General features: G+C 61.1%; 2 protein-coding genes across 8 annotated transcripts; both read left to right on the top strand.

The window, feature by feature from the left end:
- Window positions 1-25: 25 nt before the first annotated feature.
- On the top strand, window positions 26-9,124 carry TFAP4 (transcription factor AP-4). Of its 2 annotated transcripts, none has more exons than XM_087729202.1 (7): window positions 26-662; window positions 5,221-5,386; window positions 5,794-5,892; window positions 5,984-6,154; window positions 6,310-6,390; window positions 7,361-7,522; window positions 8,042-9,124. In XM_087729202.1, the coding sequence occupies exons 1-7, from the start codon at window positions 355-357 to the stop codon at window positions 8,222-8,224; spliced, it is 1,170 nt and encodes a 389-aa protein (XP_087585328.1). In that variant the 5' UTR covers window positions 26-354; the 3' UTR covers window positions 8,225-9,124. The 2 variants fall into 2 exon arrangements, with proteins under 2 accessions (XP_087585328.1, XP_013925366.1); XM_014069891.2 differs by lacking the exon at window positions 26-662 and adding an exon at window positions 3,869-4,099.
- Window positions 9,125-10,014: 890 nt separating this feature from the next.
- Window positions 10,015-23,058, top strand: SRL (sarcalumenin). 6 transcript variants are annotated; one of them, XM_087729193.1, is made up of 8 exons: window positions 10,015-10,194; window positions 14,328-15,158; window positions 16,990-17,082; window positions 17,862-17,957; window positions 18,840-18,875; window positions 19,851-19,967; window positions 21,065-21,298; window positions 22,072-23,058. In XM_087729193.1, the coding sequence occupies exons 1-8, from the start codon at window positions 10,134-10,136 to the stop codon at window positions 22,881-22,883; spliced, it is 2,280 nt and encodes a 759-aa protein (XP_087585319.1). In that variant the 5' UTR covers window positions 10,015-10,133; the 3' UTR covers window positions 22,884-23,058. The 6 variants fall into 6 exon arrangements, with proteins under 6 accessions (XP_087585319.1, XP_087585322.1, XP_087585320.1 ...); XM_087729194.1 differs by having other exon boundaries at window positions 10,016-10,194; window positions 16,990-17,079; XM_087729196.1 differs by lacking the exon at window positions 18,840-18,875.
- Window positions 23,059-24,582: the final 1,524 nt, after the last annotated feature.

Raw genomic sequence — 24,582 nt, 5'->3', positions numbered from 1 at the left:
CTTGGGATGCCGCGACGCCGGCAAGGAGTTCCCCGAGCTTCTCCGGGGCAGGCCGTCCTTGGCGTCCTTCTTCCTCCGGCCTTGGGCTCGGCAGCTTCGTGAAAGGCGGGCAGTGCCTGGCTGGCGTCCGGGCTGAGCATCCCGAGGTTCCCTGTCGCTAAGCGGCCTCTTCCGGAAAAAAGGTCCAGATGCGGCTCAGCAAAAGCCGCTTCCTCCCTTTGCTCTCCTTCCGTCGGGCCCCTCGGTGGGCAGCCCGTCCTTGTAAGAGCAGAAGGCGCTCAGATCCCCGCCCGGCCAGACCTCCTGCCCGACTCTAAGCTCCTGGGCCCAAGCCACCGATCCGCGCCCCTGGCAATGCCTCCAGCACCCGTTGTCCCTGGCCAAAGGAGGGGATGCCAGCTGGCCACTAGGACTCTGCTGGGGGGAAGCTCACTGCCCTTCCTCCTCTTTGGCAGGGAGAGGCCTGGCCTGCAGCAGTGCCAAGAACTACGGCTGCTCTGTAGCCCAGATGGAGAAGTTCTCCAAATGCCCCACCACAGCACTTGCCCCTGGTGCCCATCTTCAGAGACTAGGCACCTATGCGGAACTGGAGGCCCAGAAATTCCTTGGAAGCGTCCCTGTGAGACCCTCCACATTTTGGAGCATCTGCTGGGGGCTTCACGGTGAGTCATGTACCCCTCCTGCTACCAGAGGACTGCTAAGCCTAACCCCAACACCGCAGACGGGGCTTCTTCAGTGGGTTTCTTTTCCACACTGACACCCACCCTCAGGACTGCAGCCCAATAAGCGGCACCCGATGCGCCAGTCGTTCATTTCAAGGCCTTTTTGCCACAGAGCTTTAGAATCTGGTGTGAGGTTCTATTAGCTGATCTTCACAACAGCTTGGCAGGAGGGACAAAGTCATCTGCTCATCGTGCCCTGGCTCTCTTTGGGGCCTGATCCAGTCAACAGCACTAGAGGGCAGTGCTTGGGGAAAGCATCCCGGAGTGGTCCCCTGCACCTCCCCTAACAATTGGGTCATGTTGCAGGGCGCGTGTGGGGCAGAACTGAAATTGATTAATCTGAAACTGGGTTGGAATTGATGGCCTCCCGCTGAAATTATGTCAGTGCTTATGTCTGGGTCCGTCTTTGTCCAGCACAAGCTGCTAATTCCAAGCAAGAGGGGGGGAAATTGATGGTGGTCATGGGGGGGGGGGCGGTAACAACACCTGGTGCTTTGCCATCAGCCCAGATCAAACAGCTTTGGGAGGCTGAAAGGTGGCAGTTGATCTTAAGGCCCGTTTCCCAGCTGAGCTGTGCCAGAAGGGCAGGGACAGGACTCCAGCTTTTTCAGCACCTTCAAGAGGAAGGCTTACTCACTCAAGTAATTCAGGAAGAGAATTTAATCCTTTGCACTTTTTCATTTTGTTGCTGGAATTGTTCTTACGTGCCTGTGATGATTCTGGTTTTTTTCTGCTCTCTCTTCCTGGCACCTTGTATTTTATGTTTGTGATTTCTGTGTGTCATAGAGAGAACTTTGGATCCGGCTCAATTTAAAATGGGAGAAAGCAAATAAATTCTAAAACTAGATGGCTGTGCTGTATTCTCTTGGCCACAAGGGGGAGCGCCTCTGGCTGTGGTGCAGCCCTGCTGACTTCTGGCCCGTCTAAATGGTAGACCCAGCTCTGGGACACTTGGGTCTATACTGCTGGCTACCCCAGCCAGTCCCTGGCCGTGGTGCCCTTAGCTGTGGGCTCGCCTGACCCCCGTTGTTGCATTCGGAGCGTCTTTGGCCTCTTCTTTTACTCCGGTTTGGAAAGGAAGCGAAGCAAAGAGACCGAGACCTGCTTTCAAAGGAGAGAGCAGCGGCTAGGAGAAAAACTCAGGCGCTCATCCCGTGGTTCGTCCATGAGGCCAATGTGGAGAAAAGACAGGACACGATCTTTCTCGGGATGGAGCTCAGGCTGTCCACCTGGAGAAGGTTGTCAGGTGAAGAGCCCAGGAGCTGCATCGTGTGTGGATGATTGCCAGGCCAGGGGTGTGCTCAGCTCAGCTACCAGCAAGCCCCCCCGGGCAGCTTTGGGGCACTGCTGGTCCTGTTCTGGCATCCCTTCCCGAGGTGGGTTGCTCCCAGTTCGGCCCGGATCAGGTGAACCAGGAGTAGCGGCGGCGGGAGGCTCTGCCCACCCACCCAAATGCTTCTGCACCTGCCTGAACTGGTGGTAAAATATGGACAGCCCACCACTGATCCCTTTCCATCAGGCCAAGAATGTGGAAAGGAAGACCAAGCGCCTCGGCCTTCGCTCTTGGGAAGGGTAAACGTGCAAAAGGGGAATTGCAGCCGAAGGCGAGGAAGGGGCTGCCCTTTGACTTCCCGAGACCCTCCAACCCCTCTTGCAGGCCAGGGCTGATCCCAAGCATGCTATCCATCTGTTCTTCGGTCTTGGCTAGCAGAGTGTGACCCCCACTGCGGCAACTGTCTTGGCTACGGCTAAGGGTTCAGACTCTGCCGCCCGGACTACCCTGCTCACTTGAGCATGCGTTGCCCTGGCTGGATCCAACGCTGCTGCTGTTGCCCAGGGGCTCAGATTGAAGCCAAGCATACTCCAGGTGCCCCTAAGCCGGCCTTCCCTTCCTTGCCGTATCTTCCCTGGACGAGCACTTCAGAAAGGAAGAGGCACCAGAGCTGGCCAGAGCCACTCCCCCCCCCCCATCGGCTTTTCCAGTGACCAAGACCAGCCTCTTCTGCTGGCTGAAAGGTGCCGGGTGTCCTCCCCAGGCCGGCATGAAGACTAAAACTGCAGCTGGCCATAATGGTGACATTTGGGCTTTGCATTCACCAATTGGGCGAAGCATCCGGCATGAAACCAGTCAGAATGGTGGGGGTTGGTGGGCTTCTCACAGCACTGGCATAGTTCGCCTTGCTTAGCTGGCCGTGTAAATGTTCATTGAGGTGCTGGGTCATTCCAGCTGGAAGGAAGCTTAATTGGCTGAGCGTTTTGTGGGAGCCCGGCCAGAAGGGGCCTTTGGTCACTTCTTCATGGGGGGTGTGTGTGTGTGCCAGTGAAAGGCTGAGCAAAGACCGCCAGGCTGAAGAGGCCCAGGCAATTCCTCAGTAAGAAGGGTGGCCCAGGGCAGGCATTGCCCCGTACATCAAGGGCTACCCCACTCCCAAGCAGGTAGGGAGTAGCCAGGCTTCTCCTGCCCTGGCCTTGAGTGGCTGGCCCTGGGCAGTGCTTGGCTTGGCCCACCCCTTAAACTGGCTGCTTGAATAAATTGGCCCGTTGCAAGTGCCAGTCAAGGCAGACCTCTGGCCCACCTCCAGTCGGCTGTGTGGGACTACAAATCCCACCATCCCTCCTGAGCCCCCAAAAGACTTCCACGAGTGGGGCAGCTGGGCTGGCTCTGCAGGCCCCGGCCTCCCTCCCTCGCCTTAGCTGCTGAACCAGGCAGGCTTCCAAGTCAGTCGGGAAGCTTCCCCGCGTTTCTCGCCGGTGCCCGCTGGGGCAGCTGCTCTGGGCAGCGAGTCCCTCCTGGCGGGAACAGGCCGGGCTCTTCCTCCTGCCGTCCGCGGCCCTTGGAAAGGCAGGAGGGGGGGGCAGGCACAACGCGCCCCTCGCAGGCTCCCATCTGGGGCCGTTCCTCGCCCCTCCCAGGCCGCCAGGAGCCCCGGACCGCCCGCTGCGAGTTCCGAGCGTCCGGTTAGCGCAGCGCTCGGGCCGGGCCTTCCCTCCGCGGGTCCGCCGGCCGGCACTGCTGCTCAGGGCGGCAGGCGGGAGGGCGGCGCGGCAGCCGCGGCGAATCGCCCTTTGTTTACATGGGCCGGTGGCTGGCGGAGGCGGCGCCGGCGGAGGGAGGGAGGGAGGCGGGCGAGCGGGCGGGAGGGAGGGAGGCAGAGCTGCGCTGCGCTCGCCCAGCTGTTTCCCGCCTTGAGCAGACACGCGCAGGGCCAGAGCCGGAGACGCACCGCGGGACCGGCGGACGCGTGCTCGCCCGCCCCCCGCGCCCGTCACCCCCGATCCCGGCCGGGCATGGAGTACTTCGTGGTGCCCGCGCAGAAGGTGCCGCCGCTGCAGCACTTCAGGAAGACCGAGAAGGAGGTCATCGGCGGGCTGTGCAGGTGGGCGCGCGCGCCGGGCGGCCGGGGGGCTGCGGCTGCGGCGGGGCCGCGGCCGCCGTGGAGCGCGGGAGGACCGGGGCCGCCGTGGGGCGCGGGAGGACCGGGGATGGCGGCGGCCGAGCACGTGGGTCTGTTTGCCGGAGCGCGGCGGCCAGCGGCGGTCCGGCCCGGGCGGCCCCGGAGGGAGCGGCTGGGGGCGGCGGCGGGCCCCTCTTCGCCCAGGCCCCCGCGAGTCCGCGCGCCCCGCCGGGTCTCTCCCCGCCCGCCGCGTGTTTACTGGCAGCGCGGCGGCCGGGCCTGGCCGTGACTGTGCAGCCTCCGAAGGGGCGGGCCTTGCCGCCGCGGGCTGCCGGGACATGTAGTGCCGGGCTCGGCCGGAGAAGCCGCGCCGCCGCCGCCTCGCACAAAGGCTGCCAGCCGCCGCACGTGCCGCCCGGGAAGCCGCTCTTTGTGCGCAGCAGCCCGCCCGGCGGTGCGGGCCGAACGAGCGCGGCGGCGCGGCCGCCCTCCGACCCCCGCCAGCTGGGCCGCAAGGCGGCCTCCACGTGGGGCGCTGATCGGGGCCGGGGAGGCCGCGGGCGCCTCTCCTGCCCGCCCCGAAGGAGCCCCGATCCGGGCCTTCCCGGGAGCGGTTTTTCCCCGCTTCTGCTCGCCGGGGGCCGCCCCTCCCGACTCCGCCGGCATGCGGGGCGGCCCTTCCCCGCTAGGGCCCCGCGGTGCCCGCTGGTTCTTCCGCGCGGTAGGTGCCCCGGCGGTCCGTGGCTGCCCCGGGCGACGCCACCCAACGGCCGAGTAGCCGTGCCCAAGGCCACTGCTGCGCGGAGGGCGCCCGGGTCCCACCTTCCTCCCTGGGTGGCTGTGGGTGAGGTTGGGAGGACTGGGCCCCCGGAGTGCTTCCTCGGGTGGAGACGCCGATTGAGTTGCGCTGCTGCCTGGAGGAGCCGGGAAGGCCTGTTAGCTGGACAGGAGGGCCCAGCGTGGCCTGGGAAGGGCCAAGGACATGAAAAGGGTTGGGAAACGCTTAAGCCCTTTGTGGGGGTCCTTCGAAAGCCCCACCATGACAACCAAATGACAGGGCCCGTCCTGAGGGCCCGTCTCTGACCTGTGCTCCCCTGCTGCAGCCTGGCCAACATCCCCCTGACCCCGGAGACGCAGAGGGACCAGGAGCGACGGATACGCAGGGAGATCGCCAACAGCAACGAGCGCAGGCGCATGCAGAGCATCAATGCAGGGTTCCAGTCCCTGAAAACTCTCATCCCGCACACGGACGGCGAGAAGCTCAGCAAGGTGAGGAGCTCCCCACTGATTGGGGGCCGCCAGCAAAGCCGCAGGGGAGTCAAGCAAGTCCCTGACAGACCCTGAGGGCAGCTGGGGGCCCACTCGCCAGGGCTGGGGGGCCTTGGAGGGGCATCGTGCTTAGGGGAAAAAGATGGGGGGGCGGCGATGGGCCAAGGAGCCTCCGCAGGTCGAATGCTGCAGCTGGAAGGGAGACCCAGGGGGGAAGGGGGGGGACTGCTCCCTGGGGAACAATGGGGTGCAGCCGGCTGCTGAAAGCCATGGCAATACGTGGGGCCTCGGGGAGCAGAGCACGGGAAGGGCTTCAGGAGAGACCTGGCTGTCCTTTTGGGGGGGGGAGGAGGGGGCCAGGTCTGCAGCCTCTGGAGTTCTCTGCTTCCTGTCTCTTCTTTGGTCAGGCAGCGATCCTCCAGCAGACGGCGGAGTACATCTTTTCTCTGGAGCAGGAGAAGACGCGGCTGCTGCAGCAGAACGCGCAGCTCAAGCGCTTCATCCAGGTGGGCACCATGGAGACCTTGGCCGGGAGGGGCGCTCTTTTCCCCGTGGCCCCTGTGCCCCCCCCTCCTTCAATCTGGGCCTTCTTGGCAGGAGTTCAGTGGATCCTCCCCGAAGCGGCGGCGGGCAGAGGACAAGGACGAAGGCATAGGGTCACCAGACATCTGGGAGGACGAGAAGGCCGACGACCTGCGCCGGGAAATGATTGAGCTCCGGCAGCAACTGGACAAGGAACGCTCTGTCCGGATGATGCTGGAGGAGCAGGTGTGCCCTGCGGGTCTGGAGGCCGGGTCGCAGGAGGGTTTCTGGGCAGGGTACCAGCGAACGAATGCCCCAGGGGGCCGGGGCAAGCAGCTGCGTGCAAAGCCTCCCTTGCCCGTTGTGGAGGGTGACCGGGCCTTTCTCTGCCCGGCCGACAGGTACGCTCTTTGGAGGCCCACTTGTACCCGGAGAAGCTGAAGGTGATTGCCCAACAAGTGCAGCTCCAGCAGCAGGAACAGGTGAGGCCGCAGCACCCAGAGGCACCGGAGCACCCGGCCTTTGTCAGGGAGAGCGCATGGCCTCAGCCAGCCCCCCTCCCAGCCTTTGGCAAGCAGGGCTGTGCCATTTCCAGCCCATGGACAACGGGAAGCCGCAGTACTGCCCGACCGTCCCCAGCAGATGCGCAGGGGAGGGTGGCATATCTTGGGTGAGGAAAAGAAAGTCGGGTACCCAGCTAAGATGGCTGTCCCCCAAAGCAGACCTCACTGAAGAGCCGAGGGTGGCTACGGCGCCCACCTTGTTGATTCAGAAGCATCTATGGAGGCTTCTGGCCCTCTCCATCCACAGGGACCTCTAGGTTTCTGTGGCCCTGGGAAGGGCTCCGTCCTTGGAGCTCCCGGTGTGGCTCAGGGCTTCTGCAGCTGGGTGTGGAGGAGAAAGGCTGGAAAGAGAAGGTCCTCCGATCCACCAGGGCACGACAGGGCCTGAGTTGTCCGAAGGCCTTTCGGCCGCTGCCTCTCTGTAACGTTCCCGTGGTTCGTCCATGAGGCCAATGCTGAGAAAAGACAGGACACGATCTTTCTCGGGATGGAGCGACCCAGATTGGGGGTCTGGTAGCCCCTTTTATTGAGATAGGAGAAAGGCAGGAGGAGCAATAGCATGTAGTTAAAAACAGCCTGTAAAAGTACAATTTCTAATCTACTGCTCAGTCTATATATGGTGAAATCCTGGACGTCAATGGTAGGGCACATCTCAGGATGTTATGTTATGCACTATCAGGATGTTATGGCGTTCTAGGAGTTTGTTTTCTCCTGTGTGGTTCAGCGTGGCTCTGCATAGTCTGGTATGAACTGGGCCATGGGGGACACACACCTAGACAAGGAGCTATATTACAACACCTCTCCATTTCTCTGCCTCTGGCCCAGGGTGGCCTTCTGGTACAGGAAGCCGCTGTTCCATGTGCCAGGTGTCCTTCTCTTCTCTCACCAGCTCCTGCCTGCTCATGGCCCCCCAGCACCCACCCAGCACCCAACGGTGATTGTGCCTGCACCGCCTCCGCCTTCGCACCATGTCACCGTGGTAACCATGGGGCCCTCCTCAGTGATCAACACTATTTCAACATCCAGGCAGAACCTGGACACAATCGTTCAGGTGAGAGCAGGACGCAACAGTTCCTCACCTGGAGAAAGGGGGGGGGGCTTGGCCTCCTTCAGAGAGGCTGGGAGGTGGGTCCCTCCCTGGGCATGGAACAGGCCCTGGCAGATCCCCCCCTCCCCCCCGAGTAGCTACCAGCCTCACTACGCAGCCCTGCTGCGCTCACCGAGAACAGCGGCCCTGGGTGCACCCCCCCTCCTGGCCTGGCTACTCCTGAGCCCCTTGGAGGAGAGGAGGGTCTCCAGGGAAATCCCAAGCCTTTGCCCGTCTGGTTCAGAATCTGCAGCCTCCTCCTGGCCAGTCCTGGCACTCCGATTTGCCCCTGACGGGTTCCTCCAAACTGGGTAGAAAAACGGGCGCTGTCCTCTCTGCCTCTGCGGTGCCCAGGCACGTCCACCACCCACAGGCTCCTGGGCTTTCCCCAAGCAGCAGGCAGCCACTCCCAGGGCAGGAAGGGCCAGCGGAAGGCTGCCGGTCAGAGAGCCCACGGGCATTTACCGTGCCGTCTTCCCCCAGGCAATCCAGCACATCGAGGGGACTCAGGAAAAACAGCTGCTGGAGGAGGAAGAGCAGCGCCGGGGCGCAGTCATTGTGACCCCTGCCCGGGCCAGCCTGGACCCTGCGAACTTGGACACGGCCTCTGACCTGGAGGCAGAGGACGACGATTCCATGGAACACAGCAAGGCCGGGGTGCCCTGACCTCTGCCTGGCAGCGGGAGGGCGAGCAGGGTGGGGGCCAGGGGACTTCAGGAAATGTGCTGAAATTTTTACAAAATACCGCAACTTTGGGTCTATTTTGTGACCTTCCAATACTGTAAGTGAGAGCATTAGGACGGGGATGAGCTGGACATCGGGCTCTCCAGTTTGAAGCAGCTGGGGGAGTCAGCAAGCTGCGAGCGGCCAGGCTCTTCCAGGACACGGCTGGGCAGTCGGCGCCTCCCGGCTCAAAGGATGGATTTTCTCTGGCGCCTCTGGCCGTGTGAGGGGTCCCTGGGGGCCTTGCTCCTCTTCGGCCTTGCTCCTGGCCCTAGGAGGGACGAAGGGAGCCCCGAGGCCTTCTCAAAGCTCCAGGGAGAAGGCTGGTGGAGGTAGGCCTTGGGGTTGCCTCTGCCTCCCTGGTCCTCCTGGCACACCTCTTGGTGCAGGGAGAGCCCTGAGGCCCCTCCGTTCTCGGGGGCTGGTTCAGAGCCTGGGAAGAGAGCACAGACCCCCCCCCCTTCCTCTGGGTGGTTTTGTTCTTGGAAGCACTTAAATCCGTTGTTCCGTGGGCTGACTGGGTCCACGCAGAAGGAGGGTCCTGCTCCGTGGCAGTTGCTGTCGTTGCATTCTGTGCCTCCCCGTCTCCCCCCCCCCATTTGGGGAGAGGCCTTGGCCAGGGCTTTTTCGTACTGGTTGCTTTTGGTAGGTTCCCCCCCACCCACCCACAACTGTTCCTTTGTTCTTTCATATTTTTATATGGGTTTTTTTTTTGTTCTTTTTTTTTTACAAGTTTTGGGTCTTTGTGTTCATTGAGATGCTATTATATTTTGTTAAGAAAGTGGGAAAATGAGGCTTGTGCCTTTGTAAAGAAACAAAATAAAGTTTGTACTTTGTTTTTTATACGTCTTGTTTAGTCTTTGACTAAAGTTGGGGGACGGAGGCAAGAAATTTGAGGGAGGGGCTTCAACCCTGTCCCAGAAGAGGGAGGAGCCTCACAGCCCTTCTTCCCCATCTGCTGGAATCCTCTCCCCAGCACCTGCCTTTCTTTGCGTGCAGTGCCTGTGTTGCCCAGCAGAGGGAGCTTGTGCTTACCCCGCCCCTTGGTGGAGCAAGAGGGTGGGGGCAGGAGAGTTTTTGCTCCTCTGGCCTAAAACGTCATGGCCTCAAGTGGCCAGTTAATCTCCCCCCCCCACTTTCCCTGGGGCAGGTTTTTTTTTGGGGATGGCTGATTACACAGGTGGGCATGTTTGGGCAGCCAAAAGCAGCAAGCCGCCTCCTTCATGGGGTCTCTTCAACCTTTGGGGCAGCTTGGCCTCCCCTGCCCCCCCCCCCCCGCCTTTTCTGCCAGTCGGGAGGAAGGTTGGTTGGCAACGTTTTCCCCTGGGTGGCTAGTTCTCTTGAGACACAGCCGTGCCCTTTGTCTTGTGCCCACCAATTTCCTGTTCTTGCCCCCCCGAAAGCTACCAGCTTCACCCACCATCCGCTCTGAGGCATTTTGCAGGCTGGGAGGGCTGCCCGGCTCCTCCGTGGCCATGCTGGTCACCTGAAAATGCTGTGCCAAGGCAGCACTGAGCTGGTGGTTGGATTCCTTCTCCTGAGTCCCTGGGCAGGAAGAGCTGGTCCCTGCCCCTCCTCCCCCCCCCCCCTGCCCGTCCTCTGGGACCTTGGCTCTGGGCTCAGCCCTGGGCAGCAGCTGCCAGGACGCCCCTCCTCTTCCCCCCTTAGTGGCTGCCTCTGAGTGGGGACTGACGGAGGTTGGTGAAGAGGCCGGCTGGGGAGGGGCCTCCAGTAGTCCAGCACCGGCACCATCGCCTGCGTGGGCCCTGCGGCCAAACGGCCACCTGCTTCTCCGGAGCCTTCCCTGGTATAAATAGCGCGGAGGAAGGGGAGAAGGCTCCTGGCAGCCAGCATGGCAGCGCTGAGGCTCTTCTGTTTCTGCCTGGCACCAGTTGTGCTCTTCAGGGCGGCAGGTAGGGCCCCTTGTTTCCGAAGGCCCAGAACTTCCCACGGGGAGGGTCAACATGCCAGGCCTGTGGCAGGCAACCGGGCGGGGGGGTGGCAGCCTTGAGGCGGAAGGAGGGGGCCACCGTGGGACCGAGGGGAGCCAGAGGAAGAGCGGCTGGGCTATGAGATCTGTAGGAGCCGTGCTGGGAGCACCCCGCTCCTCTCCTCTGTGCTTGGAGACCTATTACCCCAGGGATCCCCCGTGTCTTAAGGGCCCCAGGGTTGCCCCTCCCACTGGGGTTTTCCGCTGCCTGCTCGGGGCCCCTGGGCAGAACTATGTGGCATCCGACACCTTCCCCTTGGGTGCCCTTGAGTTAATTTGGTGCTGCTGGCTGGGCGCTGCCTCCCAGCTGCCTCCCAGAGCTAAGTATGGAAACAGGCGTGTAACTGGAGCCCTGCAGCCTCTGGAGCCCCTCCTGCCTTCCCCATTGCCCTCATCAGCTCAGCTGCTGCCTGCTCAAACTGTCACAGGCTCTCTGGACCAGCTGTAGCCTTTTAAGGCCATATTGTATCATCCCCAGAACAAAAGGGAGATGGACAAGCAGGGCTGGGGGCTGCTTTCCTCCCCCTCCCCTCTCCTTCCTTCCCTCCCAGCAGCAGGACGCCCCTGCGGGTCTGGGGGACGAGGGGGCTTGGCCTCATTTCCCAGCTTCTACAGTGGATGCCGCCAGAAGGGGCAAGGCGGAGGGGGAGTCTCTCCTCACCCTGGATGGGGCACATGGTAACCACGGGTGGGCTCTACCTGGACCAGGGGCCCTTCCTTGTCCCATCGGAGCAGTGCAGATCTAGCATGATTCTTGGGGGGGGGAGGCATTCTGTGACCTGGAAGCTCGTTTTGGGGATGCATTGAGTGGGTTGGTCACAGGGCTTCAGCTCAGGACTCCGTCTCAGAACTGGGCTAATGCCAGGGCCAGGCCTGCGCCTGGGGAGGACCAGAGGAAAGTGTTGTGTCTCTGAGTGAATTCATGGGAAAGGCTGCTGGGCCTCCCAAGGACTTGCTGAGCAGCCACTTCCCGCCTGGCTCTCTTCAGCAGCTCCAGGCGGAGTATGGAGGGCTTCCGTCGCCCCTGCTGCGCTGACCCAATTTCGGGGGCGGGGTGGGGGGCGCTTTCCTCCGCTGTCTCACCAGCTGTGTGTTTCCTCTGGTTGGCGTCTGCTGGGGGGGGGGTGGCTGCAAAGCAGGAAGCTCCCCCCGGAGTTCTGGGGTGGGTGGGGGGCAGGAGGCTGGGTCCCCTCCGTACAGGCCCTCGCTCAGCCCGGCCACTTGCGAGAGACCCTGCTGGGCTCCGGATGCCCTAAAGCAGTTCCGAAAGGGCTCCAAACCATCGGAGCCGCAGCCGGCAGGGCCCGCCCGGGGCCGTGTGTGGAGATGGGGCAGCGCTTCTGGCTTCCCACAACAGCCGCTCTGGGGGCTTCGCTCACCGCTTCCTCTCGCGCACCCACCCAGAACAGGCACGCGGGGGGGGGGCGCGGAACTGGCCCCTTTGTCTCCTCGGCCGAAGGGCAGAAAAACAGGCGCGTCTCGCTTTTTTCTCCGGAGTCGTAAAAGGAAACCGGAACGACGCTTCTCTGGAGCGCCCGTCCAGCTCTTCTCAATCCGGCCGCCAGAGGGCTCCCTTGAGACGGGCTGGCGGGGCTGCCGGAGCCAGCGGGAGACTGGCGCCCCCTCCTTCCCGGGTCCCGGGGGCTCAGCTGAGGGAGGGTCCCGTGGGGGCGAGGGCTGCTCGAGGGAAAGGTCCGAAGGATCCCCCATCATGGCGCCAGACCCCTCCCATCCAGCTACTCCCCCCCCCTCCAGCTCAGGTTGCTTGGCCTCCCCCCCCCCCGCGATTTGCACAGCCCTGGTTGGAGCTGCCTCTCCCTCTGGGTGCGTCCCGCGACTGGCGCCTAAAAGCTGGCGAAAGTGAGGCCGCTGTGGCCCTCAGCCTGAGCAGGCCGGACGCTGCTTGGACTGGCAGGGCCAGCCTTGCCCTCCCCAGCTCCCAGCCGGCGCCTTCCTTAGCCTTCCCAGGGCAGTGGGGGCAGCCTGGATCCCTCCTCGGGTCAGGCTCTTGGCTTTGTGTCTGCAGAACTGGTTGCCCTCACCTGCCGCCTCTTCTAAGCCCCGCGTGGCCTGCAGACAAGGGCCGGCTGCTGTAGTGGGCCAGAGCACCCGTCCCTCGTCACTGGGGGTTTCTGGGGCAGATGTAGTTCTCCCCCACCGTCCAGGGTACTTGGGGAATGACGCCCCACTCAGTTCAGGGACGGGAGCCCTCCCACCCACCAGCAGGAAGCCCCCTGCCTCTCCCAGGAAAGCGTGGCTCCCTCGGCCCAACCCCTAGGAAAGACAGGGCGAGGGGCAGGCTCTGCCCCCTCAGAGTCAGCCTTGAGGCTCCTTTCAGCCTGCCAGGCCTGCAAATGTTTCTTTGTGCCGCCTGTCAGCCAGGGGGGGGGGGAGTTTCTTGGCTCTGGGCTTCACCCAAGAGCAACTTTCCCCCCTGCCCTCCAGGGCTGGGGGGATATTTTTAGCGCAAGGAGGAAGCTGCTGGTGCTGAGCTCCACTCCTTCGGCCCCTTTGCCACTCTGTGGCTCTCCCTCCTGGGCGTCTGCAGATCAGCTGGCAGGTTGCTTGCATAAGCCCCGGGGGTGCCTCCCTGCCCTTCAGCCGCCTCCTGCAGCGCTTTGGGCTTCTCCGCTGGGTGACCAGAGGCCCTGCCTGGCCTTTTGGCACAAGGGCAGCGGAGCGGAGGAAGGACCAGGCCCCGCTCAGGAGAAGCTCCTCCGGAGGTTGCCCAGCCAGAGAAAGCGGAGGGGGTCCCATTGGGAGACGGAGAAGCCAAAAAAGCCCCAAGTGCCCCACTTTCTTCAAGGCAGCGAAGCCCCCACCCCCAGCGGGATCTTTTCCTCCCAGGGAGCCCCGAACAAGAGGACCGAGCACCCCTCCCCTTCTCCTGCTGGGCCCCTTTTTAATGCCCTTCAGGGACTCCTGGGTGTCAGGCCCTTCCTCTCTGGGTCCTCAGGCAGCGGGTGGGGCTCCTTGCAGGTAGGACCTGGCTGTCTACCTGAGGGTCAGGTGTGGTGGGGGGGAGACTTTGCCTCAAGATGCAGCGGTCGGAACCATCAGAAAGGGAGTCCCTGCCTGGTTTCCTCTGCTAAAGGCCAGGGACGGTCGGAAGCCCAGGGACGGCATGGGAGCGCCTCTCCTGGGCGACCAGCCAGCCCCTCTTCAGCTGGAAGGCCTGGCTTGGAGCCCACGAAGCAGCGCTGACAGCAACATCTCGGGTGCCACTCAGGCAGTTGGCATCTCCTTTGGGGATCCCCTTTTCCAGGAGCAACGGAGGAGGAGGAGGAGGCTCCCTTGGCATCTCTCTCTTGTAGATTCCGCCAGTTTTGCCTTCCTGATCCACAAGGAGGCTCCTCCTGCCCTGGATCCTGGCTTCTGCGAGTGGGCAAAGGGTGCCGCAATCAGGAGGGGGGGGGTTCTCGAGCAGCCCCGACACTTGAGAAGAAAGATTCCGCCCCCGGTGCCCCGAGGGGAGGGGGGAGATCATTCCAGAGCTGCCTTCTCTGTTTGCATGGCAGGGACAGGGCTTTGCCAAGACGGCTGGTCTTCAGCCTGTGCCAGCCCTGCTAGTCTTCAGATGGCTGGGATTTCTTAACTGCGGATCTGCAGGGGCAAAGCTCTCCTCGACGTCCCTGCGGTTCCCCTTTTTATTCTGCTCGGATTTTTAGTAGAAGACAGGAAGGCAGTTGGGTGGGGAAAGATGGCAGTGTACTTCCTGGCCAGACCCCAGAGGGATGGCCTCAAGGGGACTAAGACCCCTGAAAAGACCCTCGGGGATGCTCCCCCTGTCCCCCCGCCTGTCTTGCTAGACCGAAAGGGACAGCCGCGGTGCTGGTTGGGAGGGGGGTTAAGGGCAACGTCTGTTCTCCAGTCCAACCTGGCAAAACTGTTGGCACACAGTTAGCAGCTAGGACCAGGCCAGGCAAGCGAGATCCTAAATCTGCTGGTCAGGATTGGATTTAGAAGAGCCTCAAAGTCCAGTTCCGTTTTTATACAGAAGCACATTTGCAATTTGGGGCACAGGTGAAACTGACTGATGATCTTCTAACTATCTAGAACTGCAAGTTTCTGCCCTGGAGGGCGCAGAAGACTTTGCCAACTTGGCTGAGGGTGGCTTGTTGCCGGGAGACCCAAGTCTAGTGAAGAAGCAGAGGCTGCTCAATGGAATCCCTCTCCCTCCGTTCTCAGGCGGCCAGGAGGAGCCTCGGGGTGAGGGATCCACCAGTGCAGGCCCCAACGTGGACAGCGCAGAAAGGGGCCCCTTGGAGGAGGACGGAGCACGCGCGGCTGAGCGAGGGGAGGTCCCTGGCCAAGAAGAGGGGACGGCTGGTCACGAAGGAGGCGGAAGCAGCTCGGGGGAGCCGGAGGAGGTTTCCGCACGAAGGGTGGAAGGGTCGCGGGGTGAAGAAAAGGCTCCACGAAAGACGGAGAGTCCTTTTGAGGAAGAGGCCCACGGTCTTCTCCCAGGACGAAACCAAGAGGCGTCTCAGGATCCTCTCCGCCCTTTGGGGGTACAGCTGGATGATAACCTCACCGATTCCCCTGAGGTGGATGAAACTCTGGAAGGGCACTTGGGCAACCCTTCGCCAAGAGAGGAACCCAGGGAGACGCTCAGGGCTGTTCTGCGGGATTTGCGTGAACCGGGAGAGCCGGAGGAGGCAGCAAGTGCCCACCCAGCAGGGGAAGGAGCTACGGAGGACCTGGCAGGGAGTCCAGAAGAGCCGGATGGCAGAGGAAGAGCTGCAGTGGATGAAGCCGGAGCTGCCACCCAGCTTCCCATGGAAGGACGGGGCTTTGGCCAAGGGCAGCCAAATGGCAGTGGGGCAGAAGGCGCAGCAGCTTCTGAAGGGAAGGTTCCTCCTCCGGCAGAGAGAAAGCGGCCCAGAGGTGGTATCTGCCCCCAGATGCTGCGGAGGCAGAGGTCGGGTGGGAGGGCCAGGTAGAGGGGCTGCCAAGGGGAAGGGGAGAAGGAGGCAGAGTCCAAGGAAGAGAGGACCTTCCAGGCTCTCTTTCCGGAGGGGGCAGCCCAGAAGGTGGCCTGTGTGGAGCGGCAGCAGAACGGGCCATCTGCCAAGGGGGATACCCTGCAGGGAGAGGAAGTGGAGGTGCCACACAGCCACCCCCAGCAGAGACCAAGCTTTTTTGGCCAGGAGACTCATCTTCTTGGCCGTGCCCTTTGTGCCCTGTGCCAGCTGCCTTCGTCCTCTTTGGCATTCCAACAAGGAAGGCGGGGGAATTCAGGCTCGCGGGATGGGCAGAAAAGCTGCCTCGGCCATTCACTCCTCTTTCTAGGCTAAACCTTCTAAGGCCAAGGGGGGCACTTGGGGGGGGGGGCTTGACCTGGACTCCCAAGGCAGCTTCTGCAGTGCACCCCCCCCCCGCCTTGTCCACCCCCCTCCCTATTCCTTTCGTCTGGCTTGGTGCTCTTTCAGCTCAGGGTTGCAAAGCCTGCCAGGTCTCGCTTGGGACCTGATTCCTGAGTCCCCGGGGGAACTTGGTCCTAGAAGGCAGGGTGTCCTTGGATCTGGGCGGATGGCTGTCTGTCCTTGGAGGGGAATCTGCTCTGGAAAGGACACCCACAGCCCCTTCCATGCCAGGATCCTCTGGTTCCGATTTCTCTCCTCGGCTGGAGTCAAAGTCCGTGACGCCTGACCCTTCTTGGCTCTCGGGAAACCAGGCGTGTCCCCAACTCCTTCCGATCCTGGGCTAGAGGGGCTCTTTCTGCGGGGTGGGATTGCAAGGCCAGGCGAAGGAGGCCTCTTCCCGTTGGTTGCTCTTTTTAGTCCCAAGCAGCAAAACGGCACAAAGCTCTCCGGGCAGGCAGGTTCCCAGGAGAAACCCCGCGGCAGTTTGGAGGCTAAGAAGGATGATCCAGGCGGCTGAGTTCCCCCCTTTGAGCTGTGCAGTTCCTTCCCAGGGGCGTCTGCCTTGCCCAGAGGAAGCAGCCCCTGATTCTGTCCACTGGTGGCTTCGGCTAAAGCAGGACGCAAGGCAGCCCGTCCTTGGGGGGGGGGCTGTCAGGAGGGGTTCCTGGGAGGGAGAGGTTAGCGCTGGGCGGAGGTGAGGCCAGCAATCCCGAGTGGGAAGAGGGTGGGAAGTCGGAAGGAAGGAAGGCCTCTCCTTCCTGCTCCGTCTCTTTGGGCAGCTGAGGCCAGCGTGTCTCCAGATTGTGGCCGTGGCCGGTTAGGCAGCTGGAGGCAGCCGTCTGTGGAGAAGCTGCCCTGGGAGACGCACCCAGTGGTCACAGTAGAACCTCCCTGGGCGGGGCTCCCCCGAGGCTCTTGGCGAGAAAAGCTGGGCAGCCAGGCGAGGCTTCCTGGAGGGAGATATGGGCGTCCTTGTCTGGACTGACTCAAAACAATGGGCCAGGTGCCCCCCCCCACCCACTAGTTGGGGCTTGGAGGCCCAGGGCAACCTGTCCTGCTTTGGGGGCCCTTCTGAAAGGCCTGCCCTCTGCCTCCCCCTCCCCTCCCGGCTGCTCAAGCCACGGAAACCTTTCTGGCTCCTCTTTCGAGCGGTGACAGGTGTCCTTCCTAGCTTGGCCCATCATTTTGCTCCCTGGCTGGGCCTTTTGTGGAAATCGGGGAGAAAACAAGGCGCTTTTTCCAGACAAGAAAAATCTCTGTACTCAGCTGTGAAGGAAAAGGCCTCTTGTTTCCTTGGGGCATTTGGCCCTGAGTGCTGCTTGTGGGCTGAGGCCTCTGCTTTGCTCTTTCAGCGGAGGAGCTGGAGAACGCGCAGAGGGACCGGTCCCACATTGAGAGCACCCTGAAGCTGAAGGAAGAGAAACCCGCAGAAGACTACTCAGGTAGCAGCAGGGCTCCACGCGTGTCCAGGGCCCCCCCCCCGCAAAGCCTCCCCAAAAGGCAGTGCAGAGCTCTAGCACTCATCTACTGCTCCAAGGGGCTTCGCAGCCCTCTCGGGGTGGCTTAAAGAGTCGGCCTCTTGCCCCCAACCATCCGGGCCCTCATTTTACTGACCCCGGAAAGATGGAAGGCCCAGTCAACCCTGAACCGACCGGGATTAAACTCCTGGCAGTGGGCAGAATCCTCCTGCAATTCTGCACTCCAACCACTCTGTGACCAAGGCTCACGATAACACAGGCGCCCTTTTGAGTCAGTTGCAGCTGTTGCCCCAAGGGAGTCACTTGACTATTTATGCCACTTTCAGCCTGCCATCCACCCGCGTTAGATCCACCCAGATGAGGGAGGGAGCTATACAAACGTTTACGTTGCATGCCCGTAGACAGCCCCCTGGTTTCCAGCCTGCGTGCCCTTGCCACCTTTGCCCGCTAATCTTTTCCCTTGCAAGGAAAGCCATGCCGAGGCTTTGCCCTTAAGCAGCCCGGACCAAAGGTTTTGCCCCCAGGTGGCAGCTCTCCTCCTGCTCCCTTACAGCTCCTCCCAGCCCCTCAACGGCCCCTCTGTGAGGCTGGACTCCCTCCTGCAGAGCGGAAAGGCCCCAAGGCGTGGTGGAGGGGCTGCCAAGGGGTCCGGGCACAAGTGCAGCCTTGGCTCCCCGCATGGCAGGCCCCAGGAGCCCCTAGAGCAGCTGGCTGGGCTGACTTTCTGCCTGGCCTCTTTCTTGCAGCCATCCTGCAGCGGCTGAGGAAAATCTACCACTCCTCCATCAAGCCCTTGGAGCAGTCCTACAAGTACAATGAGCTTCGGCAGCATGAAATTACGGGTAAGGCAGGTGGGCTGGGGGCTTGGCTGCTGTTGTGCTGCCTGCAAGGGTCTGGCTGCCAGAGGTGGTGTTGGGGGGGGGGGAGGAGGGGAGGAGGGGGCAGACTCAGCATAGGAAGCTGAGCAAGGAGAGGTTTTAGGGAAAAGCGGGGGGGGGGCTCTGGATGAGGACTGCACAGGGGTGGGGGTGGGGGGTGCTGCATTGCCACATGGGTCGTTGCATCCTGGGGTTTTTCGCTGCTTCCTCCATAAGGCCCTGGCCTCTCTCTGGCTCTCCTACACACAGAACTCCACACTTGGAGGATTGAAAGGCTGCCCTCCCCGTGGAGTTTCCCTCTTCCTCAAGGCTCCTTGTGTTTCTGCAATCCTGCAGGCGTCCTTTGCCTGCTGAAGTCTCCCCATGGCCGGGGGGGTGGTCCCAGACTGACCCAGAGGGGTCGCCCTCCCAAAGCCGGTGTGTCCTTTGGAGTCGGTGCCCGCTGCCCTGTCTTGCCAGCACTGCTCGGGCCACGGTCCCCAGGGCTGGAGGCCAGTGCGAAGGAACTTTGGAAGCCAAGCTGTGTGGCTCCCCCCCCCCGGCTTCTGTCCCCCCCCCCCGGGCCCTGTTGCAAGGGCTGCAGGTGCTCTGGGACTGGGGGCGCCTCCACTTCATGCTTCCCAAAGGGGGGGGAGAGGTTCCAGCTGATCTCCGTGTGGGGAGGACACGGCTTCTTGCAGCATGACCTCTAACCCCGGGGGCTTCCGGGAGGGCAGCTGGGCCCCTTCCTGGAAGCTCCAGCTCTGCTTTCGTTCTTTCCTGCCCCAGACTAACCCTCCCCCCCTCCCGCCCTCCCCAACTCACACTCCTTTTTCTCTCCCCCAACCCCCCTCTCCTGCCCCACAGCTTACCCTGGACGCACCCTGGGCTCTTCAGCCACAGGTGGGTAGAGCTGCCTGTCCTGTCAGCCAGTCCCGCCAGGCCCCCGTTCCCTGGACCCAGGAAAGGGCACCCTCCTCCTGCTCCCCCTCCCCGCGCTCAGCCACCTTCCTGCTTGTTCTGGTGGAGGAGGACGTGGGCCACCCTTGCCTCTCCTTGGCAGCCGGGGAAGGCAGGGGTAGGGAGCCCCCAATCTTGTTTCTTGTGGCAGCAACGGGGAGCTTGGGAGAAGGAAAGCCTGGAGGGGGCATGTCAGTGGCTCGAGGACGGCATGGCTGCCAAGGCCCCCGGGCTGCTCCAACCTCGGCCCTTCCTGGGCAAAGGAGCAGCCGCCCTCTTCCCTGGCGTCTGTGGGAGGATTCTGCAGCACACTTTGGAAGCCTCTAACTGGATTTTGTCATAATGCAGAAACGGAGCGTCAGGCGCACCAGTTTCCCTTTCTGGAAGGCAGCAGAGTAAATGCGGCACAGGGGGGGGGGCTTTCCCTGGGGAGGGACAGAAGTGCCCCAACCCTTTCCAAGTCTCAGCTGCTCTGCCGTCCTGAGGAAGATGCGCTACCGGCAGCCAAAGCAAATGACTTGCTCAGAGGATCCAGGGGGGGCTGGGCCCCTCTGGCCAGCCTCCCTCTGCTGGAGGTTCATGGGCTGGGGGGGGGTCTCCAGCGTCCGGGCGTTGTGGGGTGGAGAGGGGCTGCTGTTTCACCCACAGCCCAGGCTTGGCAGGTGCTTCCCACAGAGCTGATGGATGGTCTCTGTCCGTGGGGAGCCCCCAGCCCGCCCTGCCTTCCCCACCTTCCCTCAGAGTTGCTCTTGTGGCGCCTTCACCCTCCCTGGAATAGTTGCCCCCCCCCGGGGAGGGCAAGGACAGCTGGCGGGCGGCTAGTGAAGCGATGCCCCTGCAGGCAAACACGGCTGACTTTCAGGGCTGAAGAGCCGCCCTGCTCTGCTCCAAACCGCTGCTCTTCCCTTCCCTCTGCAGACGGAGAGATTACTTCCAAGCCCATGGTGCTCTTCTTGGGACCCTGGAGCGTTGGCAAGTCCACCATGATCAACTACCTTCTGGGGCTGGACGCCACGCCACATCAGCTCTACACAGGTAACCGGAGGCCCTGCTGGTCTTCTGCCTAGAGTAGCAGAGGGTCCAGGAAGGAGACGCACGCTGGGTGACAGCGGGGAGCACCCTTCCCTTTGCCAGCCAGCTGCCCGTCGTGTTTGAAGCCCTCAGCCCCAGCTCTCCCCCTGCTGCGCTGGCTGAGCCTCCTCTCCCTTCAGCTTCTGGCCAAAAAGGCCCTTGCCTTGGCGCTTAGGGCGAGGGGTGAGGTGCCGGCACTTGGTTTCCTCCCTCTCCCCTAGCGGCAGACGGACCCACAAGAGACTCCGAACTTTCTGTCCCGGAGCCCCTTCATTGCAGCAGGAGTAGCCCTTCTTCCCTGCCACCCCTCGGGCCACGTTTTTCCAAGGTGGCGCAGTGGTTAAATGCAGCACTGCAAGCTACTGCTAGATCAGCAGTTCAGCGGTTCTAATCCCACCGGCTCAGGGTTGACTCAGCCTTCCATCCTTCCGAGGTGGGTAAAATGAGGACCCGGATTGTTGTTGGGGGCAATATGCTGACTCTGTAAACCGCTTAGAGAGGGCTGAAAGCCCTATGAAGCGGTATATAAGTCTACTGCTATTGCTACTGCTATTTCCTGAACCGGCTCTGGGTCGAGAAGGTTCCCCCAGTTGCAGACTGAATTAACTAGCCAGAATGTTTGGTTTCCAGTTTTTCTTGGCTGTGGGGAAATTCGTGGCAGCCCCAGAAACTCTGACAGGAGTACAGAGAACTGAAGTGGTCTCTATACAACCCGTTCCTCCTTTCTCTCCCCCCTCCACCCCCCGCAGCTCTCAGGCACCAGCCTGGGTCTGCAAGCCACAAATCATGCTGGGTTTATGGGAAGCCGGCAGAAAATGAAGCATGTGACGATGGTTAGCTCTTAAGCTGTGAGGACGGCCTAGAAAACAAAACTCACAATGGGCCTAATAGACTAAGAGAGTTCTAGAAGGTCAACTGGGTTTTTGGAGTGGCAAACCTGGCCTGTTTTGAAAGGGGGAGGGGGGGTTTCCTTAGAGCGCCTGCTGGCAAGGCAGCGGCCTCCAAAGGAGCATCTGGGGCTGTAGCTGACCTGCACCCGGCTTCCCTTTCTCCACGGACAGGGGCTGAACCCACCACCTCCGAGTTCACCGTCATAATGCATGGTGCTAAAGTCAAGACCATCGAAGGCATTGTCATGGCTGCAGACAGCGCCCGCTCGTTCTCCCCCCTCGAGAAGTTTGGGCAGAACTTTCTGGAGAAGCTGATCGGAATCGAGATCCCTCATAAGCTCTTGGAGAGGGTCACCTTTGTGGACACCCCCGGTATCATTGAAAACCGGAAGCAGCAGGAGCGAGGTGGAGTTCTATTTCCAGATCTTGGGAGGGATGGTTTATTCTGGCGGCCATTTTGGCTGCCACCCGTATGTTACCCTTGACATAAAGCCATCTCGGTCCACCTTTGAAAAGGTGGTTAGAAACTCACTCAGGGCCAGACTGAAGCAGTTGGTTGTACAAATTGATTCCATCCCAACCGTTGCCGGAGTCATTTGTATCCGTGTTCAATATTACTTAAAGGAAGGGAACCGAATGGAAAAAAGGATGCAAATCGTTAATAGAAAAAGCACCCAAAGCAAAACATTCAGATTTTGGAACAGGTGCTTTATTTACACAGAGAAAGCACCAAGTGGGGCCAAGCAGGTGATGCTCCTCCGTGCTCAGAACCCCACAAGTTGGTAGAGGGAGCCGGGTGTGGGGCGCCTGGAAATGGAAGCGAGCCACTAATTGGCCTTTAGGGCCCTTTCGGGGTTAGGACCAGTTTAGAAGAGAGCAAACGGAAGAGACCGAAAGCTCCAGAATGATGCTCTTAGCGGCTCCCGGTGTTAAACAACGGCCAGCCTTGTATCCCTGAGCATCCTAATGTTCAAAGCGTTTCAAAGCTCACTGGAATAACAAACATTTTCCCCTTGCAAATGCTCCTTCTTGCATCCAGCAGATAATCGCTCAGAGACAGGGCCCTTTGCTGCGCGGCCCCCGTGATAGGGAGTCACAGCTGGGTGGCCCTCGGCTCCTCCTCCTCCTCCTCCTCTCAAAGGTCACAAAGCCCCCCCCCTCTTCGTCTTCTCTTGCAGGCTACCCGTTCAATGACGTCTGCCAATGGTTCATCGATCGAGCCGATCTCATCTTCGTGGTATTTGACCCGACCAAACTGGACGTGGGACTGGAACTGGAGATGCTTTTCCGCCAGCTGAAGGGCCGGGAGTCCCAGATCAGGATCATCCTGAACAAGGCGGACAGCCTGGCTACTCAGGAGCTCATGCGGGTGTACGGCGCCTTGTTCTGGAGCCTGGCCCCCCTCATTAACGTTACTGAGCCCCCCCGGGTTTACGTCAGCTCCTTTTGGCCCATGGAGTACCAAGCCGAGACCCACCGCGACCTCTTCTCCAAGGAGGAGATCTCCCTTCTGGAAGACCTCAACCAGGTGATTGAGAACCGGCTGGAAAACAAGATCGCCTTCATCCGCCAACACGCCATCCGGGTTCGCATCCACGCACTCCTGGTCGATCGCTACTTGCAGACCTACAAGGACAAAATGACCTTCTTCAGCGACGGGGAGCTGGTCTTCAGGGACATCCTGGAGGATCCAGACAAGTTCTTCATCTTCAAGTCCATCCTGGCCAAGACCAACGTCAGCAAGTTCGACCTGCCCAACCGCGAGGCCTACAAGGACTTCTTTGGGGTGAACCCCATCCACAGCTTCAAGCTGCTCGCACAGCAGTGCTCCTACATGGGGGGCTGCTTCCTGGAGAAGATCGAGAGGGCCATCACCCGCGAGCTGCCTGACCTGCTCGGAAGCATCGGCCTGGGGAGGAAGCCCGGCCCCCTCTCCTGCGACACAACCGGCTGCGGGGAAACCCCAAAGAACCGCTACAAGAAGCACTAAGAGGCCGCCAGCGTGTGACCCTCCTGCGCCCCGGCTGATGAATGAGCTTATGTCTTATCTGTCCAAGATGCCCTGTTGGCCCCTCTGGGGGCCGCAGAGCGAGCGGCTGGGATCCCAATGGCAGGGAAGTTGGGTGGGCCTGGTAAAGAGAATAAAGCACTGTGAATACCCGTCATGATTTAATCTTTGTTACTTAAAAAAGATGCAATGTGTCAAGGAGAGGTGAAATTGGCAGAGGCCTTGCGTGTATGCTGAGAAGGAAGGACCGGAATGTTGAAAGGAGGCCAAGAAGGCCTCCTGACCACCAGGGGGAGCCAAGCACGGCCCCTGGAGTTAAGGTTCTTGACTCGCGGGAGCTGCAATCGCAGGGGAGCAGCTGGCCAAGGAGGCCCCCTGAGAATTGGCCAAGGGAAGGTCTCAGCTCCCCCTCCTCCTCCTGGCCACCCTCGGTTAGCTCCTCTCCTCAGCAGCGCTTCCCCTTCTCGGTGTGCTTTCTCTGAATGGTCTGGAGAACTCGCCAAGCATTGCCGTCTTCTGGGTGATGCTTCAGCGGGAAGAAGGGCTCCTCCCACCGATTCCCCCAGGGAATGGGGCCTGTTCCCTCAGGAAGCAGGGGGCCCTTTCCTTCCTGGCCTACTTTACATCCTTCATTATATATATATATAATTTCCCTTAGCCGTCTGTTCTCAGGCTTGCTGGATTTCCCTCATATTCCTTCTGCCCTTCCTTTCACGCATCAATATTTTGCAAGTTGCATGGAATGAAAAGTCTCTGCAACTGTGTACTCTAAAGGATTTGCCCAGTTTGGAGCACCTATTGAGCCCATAGGCTGCAGAGTGCAAAGCCTCCTCTGTTGCACTGAGGTGGGGGCTAGGAGGTGGGGGGGCGCCTGGAGGGACAGTGTAGGTTGTTCTTGGCAATGCCGAAAGGGAGGGAAGGGAAATGTCTGGTTTGCTGGGCAGGAGGAGGGCTTTGGCAGAGAAGATGTGGGACGACAGGTGCCTTCCCTGTTCGGCTGCGAGGGGAACCCTGCAAGACCACCGAGCCTTCCTAGGCATCCCCAGCCATCATGGCCTTTGCGCGTGCTTGTGCTGTGCTAACAACAGGGCCGGAGATTGCTTGGCAACCACGTGGACCTCCACAACAAAAGACAAAGACAAAACATCCCAGAAGGTAATTGATCCTGGACCTGGAGGCATCCACCCTCTGCCCACTTAGATGGGGCCGTGATCTGAGAACAGCCAGCGGCTAATCCAGTGTGGCCACCCCTCCCTTCCTGCCTTGGGAATCTCTGCTCTTGTGGTCCAGGGATGCTCGGAGGTGGAAGCCTGAGCATCCTCCCCACTTTGGTAAAAGGCCAGACCCAAACCATCCACCCGTGGTTGTGTGCTTCTTTGACCAGAATTGTGGACAGATGTATTTAAAGGAATTCCATAGCTGTGTAATCCATTTCAGTGGCTCGCAGTAATAGTCTATATTTGGAGACACGATGTACTTCAGCCCTTCTAATAAATTCTGGTATTTTTCAGCCACATTTCTTAGTGTGTCGCCTCTCTTTCTGAGCGGAAAGGATGACAGCGGGGGGGGGGGGGGGGAGCCCAAGGAAGAGGGCCGATGGGCTTTCTCACGGCTGACCCACCCGGCAGCCTTCGGGGGCTTCTTTCCACGGGTAAAAGCCTCTGGTTGACAGCAGGGCCTG

The sequence above is a fragment of the Thamnophis sirtalis genome, unplaced genomic scaffold, assembly GCF_051295495.1.
Source record: "Thamnophis sirtalis isolate CommonGarterSnake01/CBP01778 unplaced genomic scaffold, rThaSir2_p1.2 scaffold_14, whole genome shotgun sequence".
NCBI classification, from domain to species: Eukaryota; Metazoa; Chordata; class Lepidosauria; order Squamata; family Natricidae; genus Thamnophis; species Thamnophis sirtalis.
The sequence above is the reverse complement of the archived record's forward strand: the minus strand, read 5'-3'. Positions and strand labels throughout refer to the sequence as shown.